The 25364-nt window shown below is 38.9% G+C and overlaps 1 protein-coding gene across 5 annotated transcripts in view; it reads left to right on the top strand.

Moving 5' to 3' along the window:
• The window catches only part of cep192 (centrosomal protein 192), a 172429-nt gene that overhangs the window by 22294 nt on the left and 124771 nt on the right, over window positions 1–25364 (top strand). For 4 of the 5 annotated variants that reach the window (XM_069922469.1, XM_069922467.1, XM_069922466.1 and 1 more), the window contains exons 4-10: window positions 923–1086; window positions 4393–4448; window positions 7204–7351; window positions 8238–8368; window positions 18856–18930; window positions 22343–22492; window positions 24028–24175. In XM_069922469.1, the coding sequence (XP_069778570.1) occupies window positions 923–1086; window positions 4393–4448; window positions 7204–7351; window positions 8238–8368; window positions 18856–18930; window positions 22343–22492; window positions 24028–24175 (872 nt within the window). The remainder of the gene's footprint in view (window positions 1–922; window positions 1087–4392; window positions 4449–7203; window positions 7352–8237; window positions 8369–18855; window positions 18931–22342; window positions 22493–24027; window positions 24176–25364) is intronic. The other variant, XM_069922468.1, reaches the window with a different exon arrangement.

The raw sequence follows: 25364 nt of genomic DNA, 5'->3' as shown, positions 1-25364 counted from the left end.
TTCAACTGTCTTTGTTGCAATTGAAAGTTTTTTGTTATCTGCAAGCTTGTATTCTGCTCTTTCGTAAGCAAAACTAATGTAATGTCGATTACAAAAGAGCACTAACTCTTGTGGGTCATATCAGTGTGCATTCGCCTCCTGTCTGAAAAATGTTCTGCCACCTTCCCTCAGGATCCTCATTGTGATATCCTCTTTAACCCCATGAGTAGTTTTATTCCAGTATATAGAAAGTCTGAAGAAAGGGAATGGACTGGACATGACAGAATTGACTGTCCATTCCCTTCATTAAAGCTGCCTGACCCTCCTGAGATACTTTAGTTTTTCTTCATTCTTTTTAATCTTCATATTTTATGAAATGTTTTGAAGGTGTCATGAGAATTAGAACTAAAGTCACAAACATTTTCCCTGAACTGAGTTTGCCAGCATTAAATCACCATATTTTAGAAACACAAGTGGAATGCCTTGTATTTCAAAAGCTTCAGAATTATTTGTTTAGTTAAGTTGTCTGACCACAGTCAAGACTTGGGTGGACTTGAAGTGATTTGGAATTATAAAGCACAGCAAATGGCCCTTCGGATTCAATGATGTACAAATAAAGAAACCATAATCCTGTGTATTCTAGTCACCAAAAACAAATGACTTCATGTAAATGGTATAGGCAATTAATAATGTAAAATTTGGTGCAATTGCAAACTTGCTGCATTTAACTGTAGGATGTCAATCTTCTGGAAGTTTCTACTTTGATCTGTAATTGGAGTTGAAATGTATAATTGACATAAGATTAAATGTTTTGTCTGCTGCTTTGTACAGTATTAGAGCAAGGATAAACCATTGTTGAATTGATCGTGGTTTATAACATGTTCATATTTCAATATAAGTGATGCACATAAAAATGTCACTGTCATTTCATTTATTTTGGTAGAGAAAGTCTCAATGAATTCATTGGAGCCCATTGTATCTCTGTGGAAAAGCGTATGGATGAACTTGATTCTTCTACATTAGAAGTAAATCCACGTCATGGATCATCAAGCCAATTAAATCACAAATATGGTGTTCAGTCCAGGATATCTCTTGAAAATCCAGATGGTATGTTTGGAGTCACCATGTATACACATTCTTTAAAGGTGACTTGTAATACTGCTGAAAGGTTCTTAGTTCTTAGTGAAATTAACCAAGCCCTTGTAACCAAAAATAAATATGAATTACAAGGGAGAAATTAAAAAAAAAAAGTGGAATAATTGTATTCCATTTGAAGTGGATGATTTTGGTGAGAGTGACCACAACTCCCTTAGCTTCAGCACGCCTATAGGATAAAAACGGACAAAATAGGAAAATGCTTAATTGGGGAAGGATTGCGAAGGGACGAGACAGGAACTAGGAAGAGTAAATTTGAAAGATGCTCAAGAGTGAAAGAACGAAAGTAATGTGGAGGAAGTTTAGGGACCACTTGCACTGGGTTCAGGATAGGTTTGTCTCATTGGGTCAAGGAAAAGGGAACTGTGGCTGACGAAACAGGTGAGGCAGCTAGTCAAAGAGGAAGAAGGAAGCGTATGTTAGATATAGGAAACAGGAAGGGCTCATGAGAAATATTATTTGCCAGAAAGGAGGTTAAGAAAGGGCTTGGGAGAGCTTGAAGGGAGGATGAGAAGGCTTTGGCATGTAGGATTAAGGAGAACCCTAAGGTGTTCTATGCGTATGTGAAGAACAGAAGGATGACAGGAGTGAAGGTGGGACTGATTAGACATAAAGATGGGAAGATATGCCTGGAAGCTATGGAAGTTGGTGAGGTCCTCAATGAATATTTCTCTTCAGTATTCACCAAACAGAGGGACCTTGACGAAGGTGAGGACAATATGGGTGGGGTAAATGTTCTAGAGCATATTGATACATAGAGAGAATGTGTTGGTGCAGTTAAAATACATTAGGGAAGATAAGTCCCTAGGGCCTGATGGAATATTCCCCAGGCTGCTCCACGAGGTAAAGAAGGAGATTGCTGAGCCTCTGAATAGGATTTTTGTGTCCTTGTTATCCATGGGAATGATTGGAGGGTGGCAAATGTTGTTCCCTTGTACAATGAAGGTAGTAGGGAAAGTCCAGATAATTATAGACTTGTGAGCCTTGCTTCTTTGGTGGCCAAGCTGTTGGAAAGTATTCTTAGAGATAGGATCTATGGGCATGTAGAGAATCATGATCTGATCAGGGACAGTCAGCATGGCTTTATGAAAGATGGAGGGTTATGGGCATTGTGCAGGGAGGTGGGACTAGAGAGGGGTGTTTGGTTTGGTGCGGACTAGAAGGGCCTAATGGCCTGTTTCCGTGCTGTAATTGTTATGTTATATGTTATCTCACAAGCTTGATAGAGTTCTTTGAGGAGGGTAGTACGCTGAATGTGGTCTACATGGATTTTAGTAAGGCATTGAACAAGGTTTCACATGGTAGGCTTATTCAGAAAGTCAGAATGCATCGGATCCAGGGAAGCTTGGCCATGTAGATTCAGAATTGGCTTGCCTATAGAATGCAGAGGGTAATGGTGGAGAGAGTACATTCAGATTGGAGAGTTGTCTCTACTAGAGTCCCTCAAGGATTGATTCTGGGACCTCAGCATTTTGTGATTTTTTAAAAAAAATTAATGACTTGAATGAGAGGTTCAAGGGTGGGTTGGCAAGTTTGCAGATGACACAAAGGTTGGTGATGGTGTGGATAGTGCAGAGGATTGCAGATGGAAATTGATAGAATGCAGAGTTGTGCTGAGAAGTGGCAGATGGAGTTCAGTCCAGAGAAATGTGAGATGGTACACTTTGGAATGACAGAGTGCAGTTAATAGCAGGATTCTTGGTAGTGTGGAAGAGCTGAGGGATCTAGGGTGGGGTCAATGTCCACAGATCCCTGAAAGTTGCTTCACAGATAGACAGCGTAGTTAAGTAAGCTTATGGGATGTTAGCTTTCATAAGTTGAGGGATTGAGTTTAAGAGCTGCTAGGTAATGATGCAGTTCTGCAAAACTCTGGTTACACCACACTTGGAGTGTTCAGTTCTGGTCACCTTATTATAGGAAAGATGTGGAAGTGTTGGAAAGGGTGCAGAGGAGATTTACCAGGATGATGCCTGGTTTAGAGAGTATGAGCAGAGATGAAGGGAGTGAGGACTTTACTCTTTGGAGAGTAGGAGGAGATATGATGGAGGTATTAAGAGGAAGAGACAGAATGGAGAGCCAGCACCTCCTTCCCAGGACACCACTGCTCAATACAAGAGGGCATGGCTTAAAGGTAATGGGTGGGAAGTTCAAGGGAGATTTTGGAGCAGGCTTTTACCCAGAGAGTAGTTGGTGCATGGAATGCACTACCTGGGTCACTGGTGGAGGCAGGTCCATTAGTGAATTTCAAGAGGCTACCTGACAAGCATATGGAGGAATTTAAAGTGGAAGGTTGTGTTGGAAGCAGGGTCTAAAGGTCGGCACGACATTGTTTTGTGTTTATTGTATTTTGTTTAATTACTTTGTGTCCATGCTATTGAGAAAAATGTGTTTTTCAAACAGACTGACTAGATTGACCTGACTCACTGAGCCAAATTATCGACTCTTGTATGGAAACAATTTTATTATTAGTGATTTGCCCTGGTTCACAGCTATTGTGCATCAAATAGTCCACTGAAAATAGTCTTAAAATTTGGTAGGTTAATGACACTTCCCCCTAAGTATGCAGCAGGTGGTGTCATTTGTTATATCTTGCTACTCCTGAACATTCATGATAATTAGTTACATCAGCAGTGGTAATAGGAGGATGCCAGATATTGAAAACTTGATGTTGGTATATTTTTAAATGTTTAGTCACTGATTGAATCATCATGTATTTACACTTGGATTTAAATCCAACTGCTTTCCATGCGGAGTCCTCGATGCTAACTACTTAAGATCGTTTAGCCTGAAACTTTACAAATCTACAAAACTTGGTGCTCCAACATACGGTGAACCCACTGGTCAAAGTAATTAAGGTATATCACCGTAATAATTAAGGTTGGGCAAATGATCTTGAAAACAAGTCCATCCATCATGGTGTCCAAGTTTCTTAAATTAATTTGTAAAATATTTGGTAATGCAGGTAAAAGTAATACCGGGAACTTTTATATATTTTTTAAAAAAGTTGATTCGCTGATGACCTTGTCCAGAATGACTTGTGTCTGCCCACTGATATGTTTGACACAATCCACCAAACCAAATCGCCTCATTATTTACTACATTTTGGTGCATGTTCACCATTGAAATTGCAGGATTTAAAGGACAAAGTTTATTGTCAGCTCTGTATAGATGGCAAATAAAACTGAACTTTTTAGGAATAAACCATGTTTATTGACATATTTGTAAATTTGTTAAGAAATTAACTGTTTGCTTTTGCAGAGATTTCTTCTGGGTCAAATACTTTGACTGAGAATACCAACAATCAAAGATGTGAGGTATTTGGAGATATTTTACTACTGTTTTATATTATACTATATTATTTTAGGAAATTAATCATCATCTACTTTATCTCAAGTAATTTAAAATGAGAAGATATATTCAGTGAATCAGGCGGCATCTGTGGAGAAAGAGAATCAGTTAATGTTTCTAGTAAATGACATTTCATCTATCAGGTAAAGTTTTTTTTTTTTTAAATTTAGACATACAGCACAGTAACAGGCCATTTCGGCCCACGACCCTGTGTTGCCCAATTACACCCAATTTAATCTAGAATGTTTAGAATGGTGGGAGGAAACTGGAGCCTGCAGAGAGAAGACCCACGCAGACATGTGGAGGACATACCAATTCCTTACAGACAGCAAGGGATTCGAACTCTGGTTCTGATTGCCGGTGCTGTAATGGCATTGTGCAAACTGTTACACCAACCATGCCATCCATAGAATCCACATTTTTCAGTTGAAGATCAGAGAGTTGCAATGAACTTGGGCAATGCCTGTGATAGGGTTAGGCTTAAGGGAGGCTGAATGATAAGTAGTAGTACCAGCTGAGAGAGGGTGTTGAAACCTTGCTAATCCTAGTTAATCTGACTGGAGAAGCTTACAATAGAAGGAGGTGAATAATAACAAAAGAGGAATATCAGTTCTGGAACTATTGGATGTAAAATTCTGCACATGTTGGCAATCTGAACCAAACACAAGCTTCTAGGAATTCTCAGTATCTATGGAAAGATTGTCACAACCTTCACGTTGCAAGTTGACATTTCTTCAGAATCACCCACTTGTGACACATATTGGAAAGGCTGTTAATTTGAAATTGTTGAAATCCTTGTTCAGTTTGGACTTGGAAAATGCCCATTTGGAAGACTTGATTTCCCACTTCGACATAACTAGCAAATGGTCAACATTTTTAGCAGAAATGTTACTGGAAATTGATTAAAAATTTTTAGTCTCTTGCACCTTCAAATTTGGCATTGAAAATGGATTCATAAGCCGCTCGTATGGAAGAATGGAATGTCCAGTGAATTTCTGAGCATATTAAATTTCTCCTTCTGCATTTGTTTCAGTTTGCTGTTGTAAATTACTTTTAGCAAATTGTATTGCAGTCAGTTTGACTCAAGTATGCAATTTGAAATGGAAACCATTGCATGAAATTGAGTGTAATTTTGAGGGTTGGCTAAGTGGGCTACAAAATAGTTCAGCCGCGGCAGAATTAGTTTTTGTAAAGTTGAGGGAAAGTGAAGTCGGAGAATGGTGCAGACCCACAGGGCACCAGGAGCGGAGATACAGCGCCCAGTCAACTGCCGTCAGCTCTGCACAAACTTTGAACGGCCCGTCAAAGGAGCCAACGGTAGTTTTATTTAAAATTCCACAACCACGGGATCTGTGCCCAAGATGGGGGTGCAGACGTAAGGGCTTGCAGACTCCAGGGAGGGCTGGTGCAGGGCTCCATAAAATGGGGAGACCATCCCTTTTCTGAGAAGCAGAAACCGAGGAGATGACACATGGGACAGTGGCCACGGCGGCAAACCAGAGAGAGGCGCTCTGTGGCAGAAAGACCAGCGTGTGAGGGGGGGGCTGCTGACGACTCGAGCCGATGAACTCACTGCTGGCAACTGCTGTCAGGACACTTGCGTTGGGCTGTGGATTGTTGGAGACTGGCTGAAGAGGTACCAGGTATCGGGAACCGGGATGCTGAAAAGTTCTTGATCATGTTTGAGGTTCGGATCTGGAGCTTGGGTTGCCAATGGCTTGGACTGGACTTTGTGTGTGGAAGTGCTGGAGGTGAATCTACCGACACTCTGACTCTTGGGGGGTGGTTCTCTTTGCTTCTCTTTCACTGAACAAGGCGCTTCAGGCCGAATCTGTCTGCATGCAAATGCAAAGTTATGTAATATGACACTATTTTATTGCAATGACAATAAGGTGAAAGTTGATTCTTGAACTTGAGCATTATGAAGCTTGCAGCAGACAGTGAATCTGTTGCTTAAGAATGCATTAAGGTGGTGCTGCTCTTCAGCTTAGATGAAAATAGCCAGAAAGAGCAAAAGCTAAATGAAGACCATTATTCACCTGACCAAAAGAATTAATCAAAGCCATTTGAGATGGGGAAGGGTAGCTATTGAACATTTTTTGGTTTGTGTGTGTGTGTGTGTGTGTGTGTGTGTGTGTGTGTGTGTGTCTCTCTTTCTCACAGTAAGTGATCTATTACCTCTTTCTACTACAAGCACCAAGTTGATTTGAAAACCAAGTAATCAATTGACATGTGCAAACAAGGTCCCTGTATCTTTTTAATACCTTTCTGGAAAATGTTAAAATTAAAATTGAGTTTTCTTGTTCTATAGGAAGATGTTTGGAACAATTCTTTTACAATGTCCCTTATAAGTACATGATTACACTCCCCAACTTCAGAAGTACCAGAGGCGTTTGCCAATTCTGCTTTATCCTTCAATTTTCCTTTGTCAATTGGTGTTTGTGATACTCCATGATGGGTCTGTAGATATGGGATTACTGGAGGTTAGGGGAAAAACAGTTGTGGTTGCAATCAGACTCACTTCAATTTGGTTCAGTGAAAATGTTAAAATTTAACAAACAAGAGGAAAGTGAAATAAAATTATGTTGGGGTATTAAAAGATGTAACATTAAACAGTCCATAAAAATCTGCTAGTCAGGCACCACCAAAATTCCACTGGTGCCAGGTTATCAGAGCTTTACTGTAAACCTGAATACGTAACAGTTTGTTTTAAACCACCAGGGTGCAGCCATGAGGGAATCTGGGAACCGTCTTGCCACAAGACAAACCGAGGAGGAACTCGGCCTAAGGCAACATAGTGACAGCTTAGTTAGTTTGTTGGAAGATGAAAAACTCTTGTCACTGGCAAGTTTGGAAGAAGAATCTACAGGTAAGTGTGCATAAGGATGTCACTATTCTATTTTGATATGATAATTAAGTAGTAGGATGGGTCACGTCTCCAGAATGGAGGACCATCGCCTTCCCAAGATCGTGTTATATGGCGAGCTCTCCACTGGCCACCGTGACAGAGGTGCACCAAAGAAAAGGTACAAGGACTGCCTAAAGAAATCTCTTGGTGCCTGCCACATTGACCACCGCCAGTGGGCTGATAACGCCTCAAACCGTGCATCTTGGCGCCTCACAGTTTGGCGGGCAGCAACCTCCTTTGAAGAAGACCGCAGAGCCCACCTCACTGACAAAAGGCAAAGGAGGAAAAACCCAACACCCAACCCCAACCAACCAATTTTCCCCTGCAACCGCTGCAATCGTGTCTGCCTGTCCCGCATCGGACTTGTCAGCCACAAACGAGCCTGCAGCTGACGTGGACTTTTTACCCCCTCCATAAATCTTCGTCCACGAAGCCAAGCCAAAGAAAGAAAATGTGAAATATAAATGCTCTAATTTAAAAAAAATGGAAGGTGATTATTGTATGTTTGGATATTTTGCAGTTAATACTCCAGGATGTTTCTAGTTTGCATTGTTTTTAAATGTTAGTAGAATAAATTTTCCAATGAATTTGTATGGAAATACTGAGCCAGTCAGATACTAGATTATCAGTTTTACCTTTTTTTCCACTCACTACATCTCTTTCAAAATCTTTGCATTTCCTTCTGGTTGCTATTTGTGCTTTATTTTGTAAATTTATTTCACATTTTTGGTCGGTCTATTGTAGACCAAAATGACTCAAAATATTTTTAAAAATGTTCTCTTTACCTGTACTTTTGCCGTTTATAGGTGTCTGGTTGTGAATGATTTTACTGTAATTATTCCAACAGATGATGAGTTTGTCACAGGGACCTTTCGGGATGATCAGTTGGAAGCTTATTTCAAGAAGTTTATCCCACTAGCAATGCAGAGGGGTCACATTGAAGGACAAGAGCTTCCTGAAGTCCATTCTGCAGTTCAGGTAATCAGTCGTACTTCAGCCAGATGTCACCAGGAGCTCAGTAGTCATTCTTGTATACCACACATCAATGCAAAATCTTTCATCATGTCTACATTTTAATTTAATTTTAATCTGCTCACAACGTGTCAAAGCCAAAATGTGTAATTTGTTTACTTTTTTGGTAGGAGTCCCGTTGGTCCCTGTGTGGTTGTCAGAGGCATCCCCAGTTTGTTTGGCTTTCTGTGGCCATCTTTGTTCTTGTGCGCATGCGCGAGTTCCAGGAGTATGCGCAGGACATTATATTAAAGTGCCGGCTGGAGTATGCAGAGTGCATTTGTGTATTGGAGTGCAGGTTGGAGCATGCACGGTAGTATATGTCGTGAATCAGGAGTTTCAGAATATTATAATAAACGTGGCATCTTCATAAATGTTACTCTGTATTCATGGAGCTTTCATGCAGATGTTATTTAAAGTCATTTCATCAAATGAAAAAGATGATGATTACCAGTTTACATGTTAAATAAAGGATTTAAATACATTTGGATTTGAAATGTGTCACAAATAAGTGTCTCACCTCGCCTTCAAGTGACTATTGGATCAAGGTTGCTGTATTTTAGTCAATGAAGGTTTATTGCTAGGAACAGAAAATTGAAGGATAGAAGATAGAAAACAGTCTCTCTGTGCTTTAGATTGATATTGAAAATAAGATGGCAGACATCTTAGAAATGCTTTGAGTTGGGGTTAAACGTTTCTAATCTAATAGCAAAGTGTCTTATAATCACATTGATGAAGCCATTTCTTGAAAATCTGCGCTATTTTGATGGATGCTGCGGTGGAAACGTGTTTGTTAATAGCATCTTGTTCCAGCCATCAGAAGCGGTAGGCTTGAGTGTGTTTGTGGAAAGTTTGAACACAGTTTGGATCTTGCAGCTGCTAGTCTATTGGGGATTGTCGATTTGGCTCTTGTTGTGTGGGCTCGAAGAACAGTGGAACAAGATGCGTAAAAATGGCTGATTCAGCTGTTGAGCTTGCTGTTAAGGAGCGACATGAAGGTTGCGGATCTTAGAGAAAAACCGAGCCAACAGAAACCAGATACAAGTGTTCTTATTGCAAGACTGAATCTGGCAAGGGAAGAAACCAAGACTGCTTTTATGACGGGAATGAAGATATTGCAGAAAAAAACGACTGAAGTTGAAGACGGCAATGTGGAAATGGCTGAAGATGTGTACCAAAAGATGAAGAAGAAAATGAAAAGGATCAAGAAAGCAGAGGCTGAAGATGCAACAGATGTACAATTCAAATTGGGGAAAGAGGTAAGAAGGCAACATATGACCTGCAGGACAAAATAAAATCAAGTGACAGTGCATCAAGTATTGAAAGCAAGAGAAGCAAAAGAAATTCTTCTGTTTCAAGCTCCAAAGTTTCTACTACAACATCAACACATTTAAAAGTAAGAGTTGAAAAGGCCACTCTTGATGCAGAACAAGAACGGTTTAAGGATAAATGTACTTTGGAAGAGCTAGAGCAGTGGTTCCCAACCTTTTACTTTCCACTCGCATACCACTTTAAATATTCCCTATGCCATAAATATTCTGTGATTAATAAGGGACTGCTTAAGGTGGTATGTGGGAAAGAAAAAGTTTGAAAACCATTCCAAATTGATTCGTTATGTGCACAGTTTCATAATTCCAAAGGAAATGGGGCAATGACAATTTTTCTCAAGGAAAATATTTCAGTAATAATTGGGTCGAGAGCAGTGATTCTCAACCTTCCCTTCCTACTCACATTCCACCTTAAGCAATCACTTACTAATCACAGAACACTTATGGCATAGGGAATACTTAAAGTGGTATGTGAGTGGAAAGTAAAAGGTTGGGAACTGCTGAGCTAGAGGAAGTGGGGGAGGGGTGGCTACGGAGGGGGAAGGGGCAGCTGGAATTGAGAAAAGGAAGAGTTGTTATTGCACTAAGAGTCAAATGCACTAGAAGGTTCAGAGGTATCTGGTGCTTCAAGAAGATTATCTAAAGTGCATAATGGTAAGGAATTATTTTAAGAAAGAGGCACAGGAAATTAAACCAATTATTAAGACAGCTGTCTTAGTATTATGGGTAAAACATACATGTTCAAGGACAAATCCTTCCAGCATTGTGTAGCCAAGCTACATGTACCAGTGGTAACCTCCACTGACAGAGCTGCAGCCTGGGTTTATTCAAATGCTGCAGCTTCCTTGGCATTCAAGTCAAGCATCAGAAAATGGGTGAACCTACACATGAGGTTTTCAGGTAAATTATCTGCTACAAGAGGCAGTGAACAAACCAAAGAACTATCACCCATGAGAAGAAAAAATTAAATCGCTGCATCATTGATCCAGTATTCTTTGCTCCAGAAGGAGATTCAAGCTTTTGATGGTGACCCACTTCAGTACCAAACATTCATCAGATCTTTTGGATGCAATATTGAAAACCAGTGCCAAGATGCTGGATGTTGTCTTTGTGTTTTGGAAATGTAGCCAAAGGAACTTGTAAAGGGTTGTCAACATATGTCCTCAGAAAGAGGATTCGACAGACCTGGAGCAGCATTTTGGCAACAAGTATCAAATTGCTTTAGCTTTTATAGATGAGGATCTTAAATGGACATCAATAAAATGATGTAAAGGCTTTACAAGCATATATGCTTTTTTTAAGAGAATGTTGTAATGCCATGGAAGGTATCGACAATATTCATGATCTTGAAGTACCTGGTGATATCTGAATCATCTTAGATAAATTACCCTACCAGATGTAGATAGATGGAGAAGAATGGCTTGTAATTTCCAGGAAAATTTTGATCAAAGAGCTACCTTTATAGCATTTAGGTAGATTTCCTTGAACGGAAGGTGTACATTGAAACAGATCCAATACCAGAGACAAAGATTTAAGGGGGTCTAACTAAGTCTAGTCTGAAATTGAAAAAGAGAACTTTTGCTACGACGGTGCCACTTATAAATAAAGAAAAAGATAAAGAAACTAAGGAAAAATAGTTTGCCCGAAACGTTGGTGACATATCTTTACCTTTGCTACATAAAAGCACTGTTTGACTTGCTGAGTTTCTCCATTTGTTTTTTCACCTAACAATAGTGTCAACAGAATCCTGTGTTTTACCTCTTGCCGACTGAGAATAATTGTTTGTTCTGAAAAGAGGGACATGGTTTGGAAATGTGTTTACGTTTGGAAAAGAAGGAACATAATGAGAAGATTGCTTTTTTTTAAAAAGAAAGGAAAATGGAATGTTTTTGTTGTTTGTGTAAAAACTGCAAGAAGCAACTTATGCAGTCAGAAGCATCCTAAAATAACTGCATATCCATCAAAGGAACAAGGAATTGGAAAAAGAGAAAACAAAAACAGGAAATATCAGAAAGCAGTGTATAGCTTCTTTTCAGACAAGTGGTCTGACTGGGGCCGGTATGGATAACTGCAAACTTCCAATAGTGCCTGTACAAGTTAAGAACAGGAATGTAATAATATGCCCTTACGCTTTTCTTTTTTAAAATATTTATAAACTTAGATAGTTCCAATAATTCACAATACAACGATTACATTCATCAAATATATTTACATTTCTTCTATTGAGTCTGGTTTTATCTCCCCCCCCCCCCCCCCCCCCCGCCACAACACAAATAACAAAGTAAAAAATAAAAACACATTAACCATAAACTTGCATGAAAAGACAAAAAAAACGCTTATTTAACATAAGAAACAAGATGCTGCTGACTGAGGATAAATAACAAATTAAGAGAAAAAAAGAAAACAAAAAAAAATTAACCACAGGGTCTGCTGGAGCTCAACGCCTGTCCTCCAGGTCTCTTACATTCATATTGACTTGACCTGATTGGAATGGACCCCCTATCCTCTCCCCATTCCACCATCCCAAATGAGGAAGGACAAAAGAGGAGGGGAGGGGGACAGGCAGCGAAGCACAGGGGACTGCACCTATATAACGCAGATAGGGTTGCCAGATTTTTTCCCCATAGATTATAAGTAGCTTTCTCCAAGGGAACACAGCTCTGCATTTCCATATTCCGATGTGCAATGGCCAAATGAGAGTCCGACTTCCAGGTAACTGCTATGAACTTCCTGGTCACTGCCAGAGCGATCAATACAAATTGGATGTGAAATTTTTTGTTTCATTTTAAGTCTTGCGTCTATGATATTTCCCACAGGAATAACTCTGGGTCCTGTGGAAACCCTACCTATGATTTTCTTTGGGGCTTGGCCTAGCTCTACCTTGGAGCATGACCAGATTGGATACACAAAGATTCCTGTCTCTATGCTGCACCTGAAACATCGGTCCAAAATTTCTGGTTTACTTTTATTCAATATTTGCAGTGTGAGTTGTAGTTGGTGAAGAAAGTCATACTGTACCAGTCTACGTCGTGAGTTGATTGTGGTCATGCTATCACGATCGAGATCTGACCAGCACTGTTCATCTATCGTAAAACTTGGGTCCGACTCCCATCTCTGCCTTGACCTATGAAGCCCCGGTTATGAGCTCTCTGTTTGGAAAAGGGAATACATTGCTGAAATAAACTTTCTTGTGTTCCCTCTTCGAATCAGAGTCTCCATGGCACTGCACTTTCTTAGAGTTATGGTTGGACCCAATTTGTCCCTCAAGAAAGATCTTAACTGAAAGTAGCAAAAGAGTGTTCTATTTGATTAATCATATTTAATTCTTAACTGCTCAAATGACATGAGCTCATAACAGTCCTTGATTCACCTGATCCCCCTTTGGCACCAGGTGTCCAGGATGTTATTATCAATAATCAATGGTATTAAATTATTGAGTCAGGGGGATTTTTGGGTACAACCCCACCTTCTGGCCAATCCATTGGTTAATTTTGTTCCACACATATAGTGTACATTTTTAGCAAGGGATTGGACTTGCCTGATAACAATTTGGCATCCCTTTATAAATAAATTCTCATGCTACTTTCTTAGCTACTATGTGTAGACCAATTTTTGGCCAGGATGGTGTACCTCCCCCATCAAAGAGTGAGGCGATCCACCTTGACAGGGCTGCCCAATAATTCTTTTGAAATCTGGCAATTTCAATCCACCCAGACTACAGTCCCATGTTAATTTCTGCATGGAGACCCGAGCTACCTTTTTGTTCCAATGGAATCTATTTAGTTATGTGTTGAGGTTTTGAAAGAATCCGGGGCAATGTTATGGGCAAAGTCCAGAAGAGGTATTGGAGCCTTGGCAACACATTCATTTTTACACAACTGACCCTGCCTATCAATGTGATAGGCAAGGTCATCCACCTATTTAAGTCCTCAATTTTTGAGCAAGGAGATGTCATTAAGATTGTACAAATTTGATAAATTATTGTCTACTTTGACCCCCCCCCCCCAGGTACTTGGTCCCTGTTTGTGGCCATCTCAATTACTTTTCCGATTCACTGTAGTCCCCCTTTGTGAGTGGCATAATTTTGCTTTTATCCCAATTAATTCTGTACCCAAAGATTTTCCCTTAATTTTCCAGTGTGGAATGAAGCTTGGCCAATGAGTTTATAGGGTCTGTCAGATATATCAGCACATTATCAACAAACAGATTGATTTTGTGTTCTTAGAACCAGAGATAACTGACACCCCTATCAACTAGATCTAGTTAGTGGGAAAGCTGAAGATACTTTCCCATTAGTTACAACTTTATCCTTGGATGCATGATATAGTGTCCTAAACCTATTTATAAAAGTTGATCCCAACCCCATTTTCTCCAGCACTTTAAATAAAAGTCCCACTCTAATTTGTCAAATGCTTTCTCTGCATCCAGGGCCACAGCTACACTTGGGTCGCCCCTTGACTGTGCCAAGTGAATAATGCTCAATAGTCTACTTATTATCTGCAGCCTGTTGCTTCTGCACAAAGCTTGCTTGATCAGTATTTATTAATTCTGGCAAATGTTTTGCCAATATATTTGCCAAGGCTTTGGCAAGAATCTTGTAGTCTGCATTCAGTCTATAAGAAGATGGATTAATTTTGTCCCTGTCCTTTTTGGAAATCACAGTAATGATTGCCATTGAAAAATATTCTGGAAGTGTTTGGATCTTCCTTGCCTGATCCACAACCTCCAAGAGGTCCTTAAAAGATCCTTAAATTCTCTGTAGAATTCAGGGGAGAATCTGTCCTCCCCCAGAGATCTGCCAGCTTGCAGTAGACATAATGCTTCTTCCATCTCTTTTGTTTCAAAGGGGGCATTCAGCCCCACTTGATCTTCTGGACCTAAATTTGGCAGATCCAATTTTGATAGGACATCATCTATTTTTCCTGATTTTTTTTTTTCCTCTTCACCCCACCCCACCCTGACTCTGTTCTATATAAACTGCTCATAAATCTGCTGGGGAAAGTATCATTAATTTCCCTTTGCTTGTATGAAATCCTGTCATTTTCCCTTTTGTATCACAACTTGTGCATTTCTTGACCCAGGCAGTAATGCATTTTTTTTTCATGGTGGGACTGATGAACAAACAATCTTCAAGAAAGAAAGTTGAAGATTGTGTAGAAAACCATGGGACAAGAAAAGATAATTGAAACCACCATTGTTTCAGGCTTGGAGGTTGCTGGATTGCATTACAACGATTTTATACACTCAGAATACTATGCCCCATAGTATTCCCACATCAAAATGATATCTATCAATTGTCTTATCTGTGAAAGGTTTGTTTACCTGAAGTTAATTACAAGGTAGAGATACTGATTAGTTCAGATGTATCAAAGACTTTGGAACCACTAGATGTTATACAAAGTAGGGGAGATGGACCTTGGCCTGTTAAAACTAGACTTTAATGGATCTTTTAAGAGGAAATAATATTGCTCAGGAATAGTTAGAAACTAGTGTCAACAGGATTTCAATTGTGGAAACCACAAAAGACTGCAAATAAGAAATTCACTTTTGAAGAAAATAAAACAGATCAATGTGAAAATCAAAGGTATCCAAAACAATAGTGAAATAATTATTTTCATCAGTAATGGATGAAAATGAAGTCCTAGAAGATGTTTAAAAATAGTGTTGGTGATTATTCCTGTGTGATTGAATCGGAGGTGGGACTAAAACAAAAGATAGAACAAATTTGAAAGTAACTTTTGTAGCTCAGAGATTACAGCAGAAAAGGTCAATGAAGAAATATTGCAACATGTTGCAAAACTGGCATTTGCAGAAAATTGAACTGATAGAAGTATGTGACTGACAGTTTGGTGCAACTGCATTCCGAGATCAAAATGCTAAAAAAGGACTTGGAAATATTAGATGATCACGAAAAACAGTGAACGGAAAGATTTTAACTTTGCACTGAAACCAAAGCTGGATTTCAAAAGGAGGAGAATGAATCCAATGATTCTTTAGTTTCAAAAGTGACTAAGGAAAATATCCAGAGAGAGGTTGATAAGATTAAAGATTTAATTGTAAATAAAATTTGTAAAGACAGAAAGTGAAAAAGAACTGCTGAAGAAATGAATACAGTTATTGAGGAAAGAGATTCAGCTTTATCAATGTAAAAAGGTTAAAGGAAGAGATTAATCTTCAAAGGGAACATGTTATTGGTTAATAACGCAACTGACTACACAAAATAAGAATGTAACTTGAAGGATCAGTTACGAACAATGAAGAAAGTAAGAAATTGCATTTCAGCAATGTGGGAAACAAGATGAAGAAATAATGTCGTTTGAATCTTATGGTGAGCAAATCTGTTGCAGAGAAGGCTAAAGAGATTTGTTTATTTAAATGAATAGAATCAAATTTTCAAAATTTGGTGTTGAGTTCAAATTCCTCCTATGAGAAGCAGAATGTTGAAGAAAGCCAGACGACATGCTGAAGAAGTACTTAGTGTTAAACATGAGTGGAAAGGTGTGTCTATTTTGTCTGAGGAAGATTTGAGATTTATTGGTCGATGTTCTGCTACACATGTTACAGACCTTATTGATCCAGAGTGGTGGTAAAGGTCACCCTTTTTCAAAGCTATGTGCTGGTAACCTCTGGCCTTGTGAAGAAAGATCTGTATATTTCTTGAATGTTGTATGTTTTTTTATTCGTAGTTATTATTTAAGACATTGTGTAATTATAATAATTATAGCCTGAATTGCAGGAGCCAAAATGTGTAATTTGTTTACTTGTTAGGTAGGCGTCCCGTTGGTCCGTGTGCGGGCGTCAGGTGTCCTGAGTTCGTTTGACTTTCTGCGGTCATCTTTGTTCTTGCGCGCATGCATGAGTTCTAGGAGCATGCACAGTGCATTTGTGTATTGGAGTGCAGGTTGGAGCATGCACGGTAGTATATGTCGTGAATTGGGAGTTTCAGAATATATTATAAACATGGCACCTTCATAAATGTTACTCTGTATTCATGGAGCTTTAATGCAGATGTTATTTAAAGTCATTTCATCAAATGAAAAAGAAGATGGTTACCAGTTTACTTGTTAAAGGATTTAAATACATCTGGATTTGTATTGGAAATAATTGAAATGTGTCACGAACAAGTGTCACCGAGCCTTCGAACAACTATTTATGATATCAAAGTCACTAAAGAACATTGCAGCTGCCTTGAAATCTTTCAAATTATCAAGAGCATTTAGACCATAAGACATGGGAGCAGATTTGTCCCAAAAGGAGTTTTTTTTTTTGTCTTCAATTTGCTTTCCCTTCTTGATTAAAGTTTCAATGGAAAGGGCTGAGAACTTTTCAGATTACATATGCAGCAAACTCTTGTTTCTGTACTGATCTTGCCACTGAGAACCCGAGCCCAAATTTTTCAAGAAACTCCTGCCATTTTCTTAAGTTTCACAGAAGTTAACATTAGTCACTCAATTTTATTCTAATTACTGAATTTAAATACCCTGACAGAGACTTGAGGATTGATTTACTCCTGCCCAGTTAAGATTGAAGAGTAGTTGGATGTTGACACTTTTACATAACAGTATTTCTTTGATTCAAGCACACATATTTTTGGTAAACGTAACAATTTCATGAAGCCTGGAAATGGGATCAAAATGACTTCAGCATGAGCTTGGACAAGAGCAAGAAGAATCTTCTGTCATTTCTGATCAAAAGATGACTACATTTAAACTTTCTTTTAAGGTTAACTTCGAATTCCTCAGTACCAATTGCCACTTTTGTTTTAATCATAAATTGCTAATGTAAGACCCAGCTGTCAAAACTTTCCAGTTGGTCAGATGTGACAGCTGTTAACACTGGGGGCTTTATTCCACCCTTATTATGGAAACTGTCACACTATTTCTCATTTGTACATGTTCTTCAGAACCATAGGAAGCTTGTTTTCTTTTGATGGTGCCATTTGATTACCAGAGTACTTCATAGATAAGTGTTTAGTTTTACTGTGTAATAGCAGATATCATGTAAATGAAGAACACCTACAGATAGGTGATGTTGCTCAGTAGAAGGCTGTCAGAGCTCTCAAGCAGTCTTCTAAATGCTCTGGAGCTAGATTAGTTGTGCCAGCACAACTTGCAGATTTAAAAAAAAAGATTTTAGTTTAGACGTGATGCATGGTTACAGGCCATTTTGGTCCACGAGCTTGTGCCACCCAATTAACCTACAAGCCAATTCCAAGCAGATTGGTCAGTCCCTGTCCAGCACAGAGCTTTAATGATTGCAAATTGCAAGCCTTGCCACAGAAGTGACAGCTGATTAAGCCTCACCCTGGGTTTATAAATTGTCAAAATGATCAGAGACTGGATCTTCTATCTACAAAAATAAAAACACTTTTCAAAAACCTAACTTCTTTAAGTTTGGAAATTCTTTAGATGAAATTGCAAACACGACAGCAAAGTGAAGTCACAAAACTAGCCTTGCAACCATTCTTCTCAGTACAAACTAAATGGGGGCCACTGAATTTGAAACTGGCGCAAGTAAATGAAAGTTCATCTCTTGATTTCCATCTTAACTGCTGAGAAATCACCACATTTGTGCTTTGCTGCTGGGTTTCATTACTTCAGGTGGATTTCTGCAAATACATCCAGTGAAAGGAGCAACCAGTCTCAACCTTTTTTCAGCTATGCTCCCCCTACCCCCAGGATTCTGCTCAAAGTTTATGGGCCCTTTCCCGGTGAAGCAGTCAAGTTTTGATTTCTTCCATACTTCTCTCCTACAGATGACAAAAATACTTTTGTTATGTAATGTGAGGTGAAAAAAAAGTGAGGCTTATACTGAAATGAGCTGTGATCCCGGGGGGAAGGGGGTGGTGCTGTAGGGCTCCAGGTATCCATAAGTTAGACCCTGATGTTTTGATTTGGCCCATCCACCAGCAAAGATTTATTAATAGATAAATAACTGTCAAATTTTGGTGTTTTGTTACTTTTTTAAAATCTCCAGTTTTTGCTGTGAATCTCCAAATTGAAAAGCATGGAATGTACTGTTTCAGTTACTACTTAGTCCAGCCCTACAGACATCGGTAATAATCCACTGGGCCATTGAAGAAAAAAAATTGGATGAAGAATTCTCAATCTGCCTTTACTGTTTCAGGAGATTGAACATGAATTGGATTCCTATTTGGGGGGATTAAACAAAGACTCTTTGCAGCCATTGGATTGTGATGAGGTAGGGAATATTGCTATTTGTTAGGTTGAACTACTCTTGTAAGATATTGTTGCTTTTAAACTTTTAAGAAATTGTTAATAGGTACATGAAGGGTTATAGATTTTTCAAAGAAAATAATTTTATTTTTCTTTGCAGGTAAGATTAATGGCAGGATGTTGTCCCAAATACAGTAAAAGTCCAAAAATCTGGATGCCTGAAATCCAGATCACTTGAGAATCTGGACTTGTCAAACGTTTTAAATTTAGTGGGCTTTTGTGTGCATGTGTAAGTGCTACAGATGCACAGAAGTCACAGAAATAAATATTACTTTGTTTTTTGTATGGGGGGGTAAATGTTTAGTAATAAACTATCAAAATTTACTCGTTCATCTCTATTCTTAAATTTGAATTTTAAAAGTAATGCCCAAAAATCTTGAAAAATCTGGACTGACCTAATCCCTGAGCAGTCCGGATTTTAGGACTTCTATTGTAACATGTTTCTTCAATTTCATCAAAAGTAGTTACACAAATAAGATCAAATGAGAACACACAAATGTGTGGGTAAATATTGGTGTAGGAGAAGTGGGTTTAAATTTGTGGGACATGGGTACCAGAAGTGGGGAAGGAGAGAGCTCTCCTGATTGACACACTCCATCTGGACCATGCTGGGACCAAGCGAATTGCATAACTCTGGTCCTCTGTATAGGGCCTTAAATAGCTGAAGGATGGCTTCAACAGATTGGGAAAGTACAGATAAAGCTAAAGGGAAGGAGAGCACAGGAGAGGTTATTGAAGTCTTAAGAATAGAAAATGATAAGAAGCATGCCTCTGTCAACATGGAGATAACTATGAGAAGAGCTGAAGTTGTATTTAAATGCACACAGTGTATGAATCAAGGTAGTTTTTAAAGTGCAGTTAGATATTGTCCCCATATGATATTCTGTGGACATTAAGGATTAGCTCAGTATTAACTTACAGGTTGATTCATTGGTAAGGAAGGCAATTGCAACATTAGCATTCATTTCAAGAGGACTAGAATATAAAAACAAGGATGTAATGCTGAGGTTTTGAAATCATTGGTTAAATCACATATGGAGAGTATCTAAAGAAGGGTCCAGAGCAGAATGATCCTGGGGATGAGGGTTAACATGGCTCTGGGTCTCCACTCTCTGGAGTTTAGACAATTGAGGGGGAGATTCTATTAAAAAAAACAAAAATAATTTTGTTATATGTGGTGAAAAAGCAAGGCTTGTACTTAAATGTGCTGTGGTTCCCCAGGGGGGCTGTTGGACTCTAGGTAATAATAAGTTAGACCCTGATGTTTTGAATATTAAAAGGACTGGATCCCATGGATGTGGAGATATTTCCAAAAGTAGGATCTTTTCCCAATGTTCAAAGAGCAGCATAATATGTCTTCCAGTCAATTTTATGAGGTGGCTGTTCAGGCCAATTTAGGAACTATGAACATGGAAAATAAATAAAATGGTAGGAAGTGCTGCAATGAATGATAAAATTGTTGCTTTTTTTAGTACTCAAATAATCTCAAATTACACAGATTTTTAATTTCAATTTTGCGAAATTAGTTTTGCTTCTCACCCAGTGATCAAATTAAGTAGAAGGCCCAGTCTTTTCAGGTGAATAAGATTTGTCCAGTCGCTTTCCAAGTAATCCAGTTGTATTTCCTCTTTTTATAAAAGACATGCCCATGACTATTAAACATGACTGGAATTATCAGCATTATTTCTTTCATGCCTAATTTATTATCAATGCATCTTAACTTGTTTCATCCGGTGTCTATATTTCACCAAAATATTATTGTGATGGGGAAGACCTCTTGTTTGCACACATTTGGTTTTTATGTATATTGCATTGCAAAGTGAACAGAAAATGTAAATTGTCTTTGAGCTCATTTTGTTTCAGAAAGGAAATTGATTTTTTTTTTTTTGCAAACTCTTGAGTGCTAAAAGTTTGTTTTGAAATGCTCTGAAATCTCTTGCATTTTTGGTCAAGTTTTGAACGATGTGAATTCATGAAGAATCTCCGGCTGGGGGTGGCTTGGGGGAAGGAGGGTTTGGTGGGATAAACTCTTGTCAGCCCTGGGGTGGGAAAAGTGCCACTAATAATTATTTCTAGAACTGCATGTTCTCCAATGTACAGCATCAAAAATACCATTGCAATGGACCAAAATTCCACAACCACATTTCAGTTAACTCCCAAAACCATTATTTGCATATTAGTCTCTTAATAGATTACTGTACAAATGATGTGCATTTTTGTCCCAGGGGAACTACATATTTGTAATTGACGCAGTGTAAAAATTTGTAGTATTCTTTGTTGAAAGTAGTTGAATATATTTTAACACCATTTCCCCCCACATTTATTGCCTGACATACTTAGTGTCCCTAGCTTTTGTTTTATTTTCAGATTCCCAGCATATGTTTTGGTTCTACATTTGAGGGAATAAAATTTACTATTGCATTTACCAAAAAAATTCTGTTTTCTCTAGCTTGAAAGTTGCTTGAATATCTTAAATTTCTCCTTAAAATTGCAACTTCCAATCCTAGATACAATCCCCATTTGTATATATTCTTATTTTTAATGTGTCCTATTAAATAGTATTAAATCTAAAGCAGTCAAGTCTGAACCACATTGTGAAATGCTGCCGGTCTTGCTGAGTGGTTCCAGCAACTATTTTATTTTAAGATTTTTCGAAGGATAGTTCAAGCTTGGTGAGTCGATGGTGTTTCTAACAACAACCAGAGAGAAATGTTTTGGATGCGATTTGATCATGGAATTCCAAATGGTATTTCATTTCTGACACTCCTGTAATTCATGACAAATGATTGACCTGTTTTAAGATGTTACCTGAGCACTTGGGATCCAGTGGCACATTGTCCAGCCAGGATTTGGTATGGGGGATAGTTATACAATATTTATTCACAATTGTAGGTGATGGAGTAGCAAACCACTAATCCAAGTTGTTAATGGCACAGAGACGCGAGGCATGCCAAACAGAGATGGAGGTATTTGGTTATCTAATCTCTCCACAGACACTGCCTGATGCGTTGGGGGTTTCAAATATTCTGATTTTCAGATTCGGAAATTGTTCGGCTTTACATTTTACATCTTAAAATAATTGGATTCATCCAGATAACCCTAGCCTCATCCTATCGAAAATATCCCTCCCCATCTTCTCTGCAACTTAATAACTTTTTTTACTTTCCAGTATTGATCGAGTTCAGTCTGAAACATTAACTGCTCCTCTTTCCACAAGCAGGATCTGTTGTATGTTTCCAGAATTTTCTGCTTTATTTTAGTGCATGCAGTCTTTTTACAATTTTAAATTCTGCTGATATTACTTCAAGATGATCATTCTTTCCTACAGGAATTTTGGAAGAATTTGACCATTTAAAGGTTTATTTGCATTTTTGTAGGGTAACTTTCAGATGCCACCTGTTCGGCAAGCAGCCACTGGAATGGATTCTGCACCATCAAGTGGAGAGGATACAGAGGATGAATTGGAGGCTATTGTGCAACATCGTACTTTGCCAAGAGAATCAATGTCCAGTGCAGCAAGGGAATTGGTATGTACTATGTCCAGTGTTGGCAGGGAGTAATATTCAATATGTATTTGTAAACATTTCTGGATCTATGTAAAATAATAGAAAATGCAGTACGATATGATTTATTGTTACATTGGTTTACTTAAGAGATGAGCCTACCTCTACAAGATCATGGTCCATCTTCTTGTCTCTTGCCTACTTGAACTGCATACACTGTGATTTTCCAAAGTGGTTCCAGCTGTGAGGGATTAAGCATAACAAAATCGGCCATTGATCCTGGATTGTGCGGCTGTCGTGATATGCCAAAACGGCCCTGAAGGGGTGGGTGGGGCATGTCTCTTAAATGTTTGGACCATAATCATCAAAACTGAATCTTATTCTTTTTTTTTAATTTTTAATTTTTCACACTATAAACCACATTGATCAAGATACGTACATTTTTCTTTTCAAATATATACAGTGTCGTTTTCTTCCCCCCCCCACCCCTTCCCATCCCAAAACTGAATCTTATTCAATGCTGATTGGAGAACTGGGTAAAGAAATGCTTTAAAGGCACGTGTTAACGTTATGATGAAATACACACCCTGTAACTGGTTCACATATTAATGAAGGTCAGTTTGAATGAACAATGGAGAGCAACATAAAGGTCCAATTCCAAGATCCTGAGAACTCTGGTTAGAGTAGCCTCAGTGCATAATGCATCATCACTGGGTGTGGGAAACCCCCAAATTGCCAGGGAGGGCAAATTCTGTGGAATTTGAACCATGGTGTGAAAGGCCCAGGAGGTCCTGCTTTCCTGGGAATTTCACCTGGTCCAGGTAGGGTCACTGCTCACCTGTGGTGTGAAAGGGTAACTAGGACTTTGAATCTTTATTGCATTCTCTCTATTCTCTCCATTTAGCGGGGAGATCAAATATGTACATTCTTTTCCAGTTGCAGCTTTGCCAGGCCCCTTGGCAATCATTATTTTCTGCTTTTAGTTTAGTATCTGTTTTATCAGTTCTGGTATTCTTGAATATATTCAGTGATTAATTCAAATTACTCTTGTGCAAAGTAATTTCTCAATCATACACGATCTGTCTCTGAGGAGACAGTTTCTCCTGTGAATGAATGTGGCTAAAGTCTCAAGTTGATACTGTTACCATGATCTTGGCAATTTCTGGCCAAACCTTGATGATGACTATGGACAGACAAATAAATTAATTTTATTAAGTATGAACACAGTCCTGTTTTTGTTGGTTTCCTTCCACAAGCATTGGTGTCTTATGTTGAATTATTCTGCAGGGAATGGAACAAGGATAAATGATTTTTTCCTTGTATGTCACACTAATGTGTACATGGATGTGAGGGGTTGGAGGGTTATGGGCGGAGAGCAGGAGGGGGAAGCTAGTGGAGTTGTTCAAGTGAACCGGCGTGGACTTGAAGGGCCGACATGACCTGTTTCCATGCCATAAACAGTTATATGGTTATAATGTATATAGAAGCTACATAAGAAAAAAAGTAATACTTAGCAAATCATAAATAACGTTTTAGATGTGTTGGAATTTCCATTGCAGCTTGTAGAGAACAATCAATCCAACTTTCGGCCAGGTTTGGAAGGTGGTAGTTCTGACGAGTCCATTGGACCAATTCACGAACAAGACGATGTTGAATTTGAATTCAGAAGATCAGTGGAGGGTCGGGTCATAAATTCCCCAATTGTAGGTAAGCACATTATTGAATATTCTTTGGAAAACGCCAAACCCACGTTCTTCAAAATTAATTTTTACAATGTAGCTGCATGCAACACAAAAGAGCGACACTTACAATTGTGGTCAGGTAAAGCTCTGCTTTAAAAAGGGTTCAAACCAGACTTTTATATCGTTCCAAGTTCTTGCCGTTTGCCTCAATTACTGATGTCACGTTCTGCATGACAAAGGCGGGTTTTCCCGCACGTGGATACACCCTTGCACGACAATACCTGCTTCCCCGCACGCTACCCCAGTCTGTTGGCTATACACCGGGGCCAGTGCTCTTTAGGCTGTTTTAGATGTTCATCTGCCGGTTCGCTTGCTGGGACCACTTCCACTGCGCGGTCTGCTGGCTTTACATTGCACTCGCTGCCCAGAGCGCAGGCTTGCTGCGGTGATGGGCTGCCACATGACCCCCAGAACCGGAGGAATTGTCCATGGTGCCTGGAGGCCTGGATAGCTGGAACAAAAAACTCTCGATACATGCCCTCTAAAGAAACAGTGAGCACAAATGAGATGCATTCAAAGCCAGACTGCAAAACAGTACATAGTAAAAACACAAGACAACATTCTCCCAAACCATAATGCTACCTACACATCACGAGATTACACAAAAATGTAGACAACATAAGACTACGCCATTCCTACATCAGGCAAAACAAAAGAAAAAAATTTACACGAGACTGAAACACACGTACACAGTGAATAAAAGTTTTTTGTTCCAGCTATCACCTCTTGCAAACTTGCATGAATCTCATTACTTCAATGGGCAAATTTAAACACCTAAACAAACAGACTGTTGTGCTTCCTTGACAGATTGATGCTGTTATGACAGTAAGAGTTGTGCAGTTTGCTTTTTTTTTTGCTTAACATCTCAGTGGAACTATTGCTATGGATTATGTATCTATATTCCCAGCTCTCTCTCTTTTAGCATACTACTCAATGCTCTACTGTTCACAGTGTATCTGACCTCTATTGTCCTTCCAAAATGCAACACTTACGTCTGCATTAAATTCCATCTTCTGCCATTTTTGTAGTTGAATTTTGTAGATGGTCCAGATCCCCTGAAAGCTTTGAAAACCTGTCTTGCTGTCTACTTCATCTCCAATCTTTGTGTCATCTGCAAAAATACTGATCCAATTTACCACATTATCATCCAGATC

This window comes from Narcine bancroftii, chromosome 2 (assembly GCF_036971445.1).
Source record: "Narcine bancroftii isolate sNarBan1 chromosome 2, sNarBan1.hap1, whole genome shotgun sequence".
Lineage (NCBI taxonomy): Eukaryota > Metazoa > Chordata > Chondrichthyes > Torpediniformes > Narcinidae > Narcine > Narcine bancroftii.
Note: the sequence above shows the minus strand (reverse complement) of the source record. Positions and strands in the feature narration are given on the sequence as shown.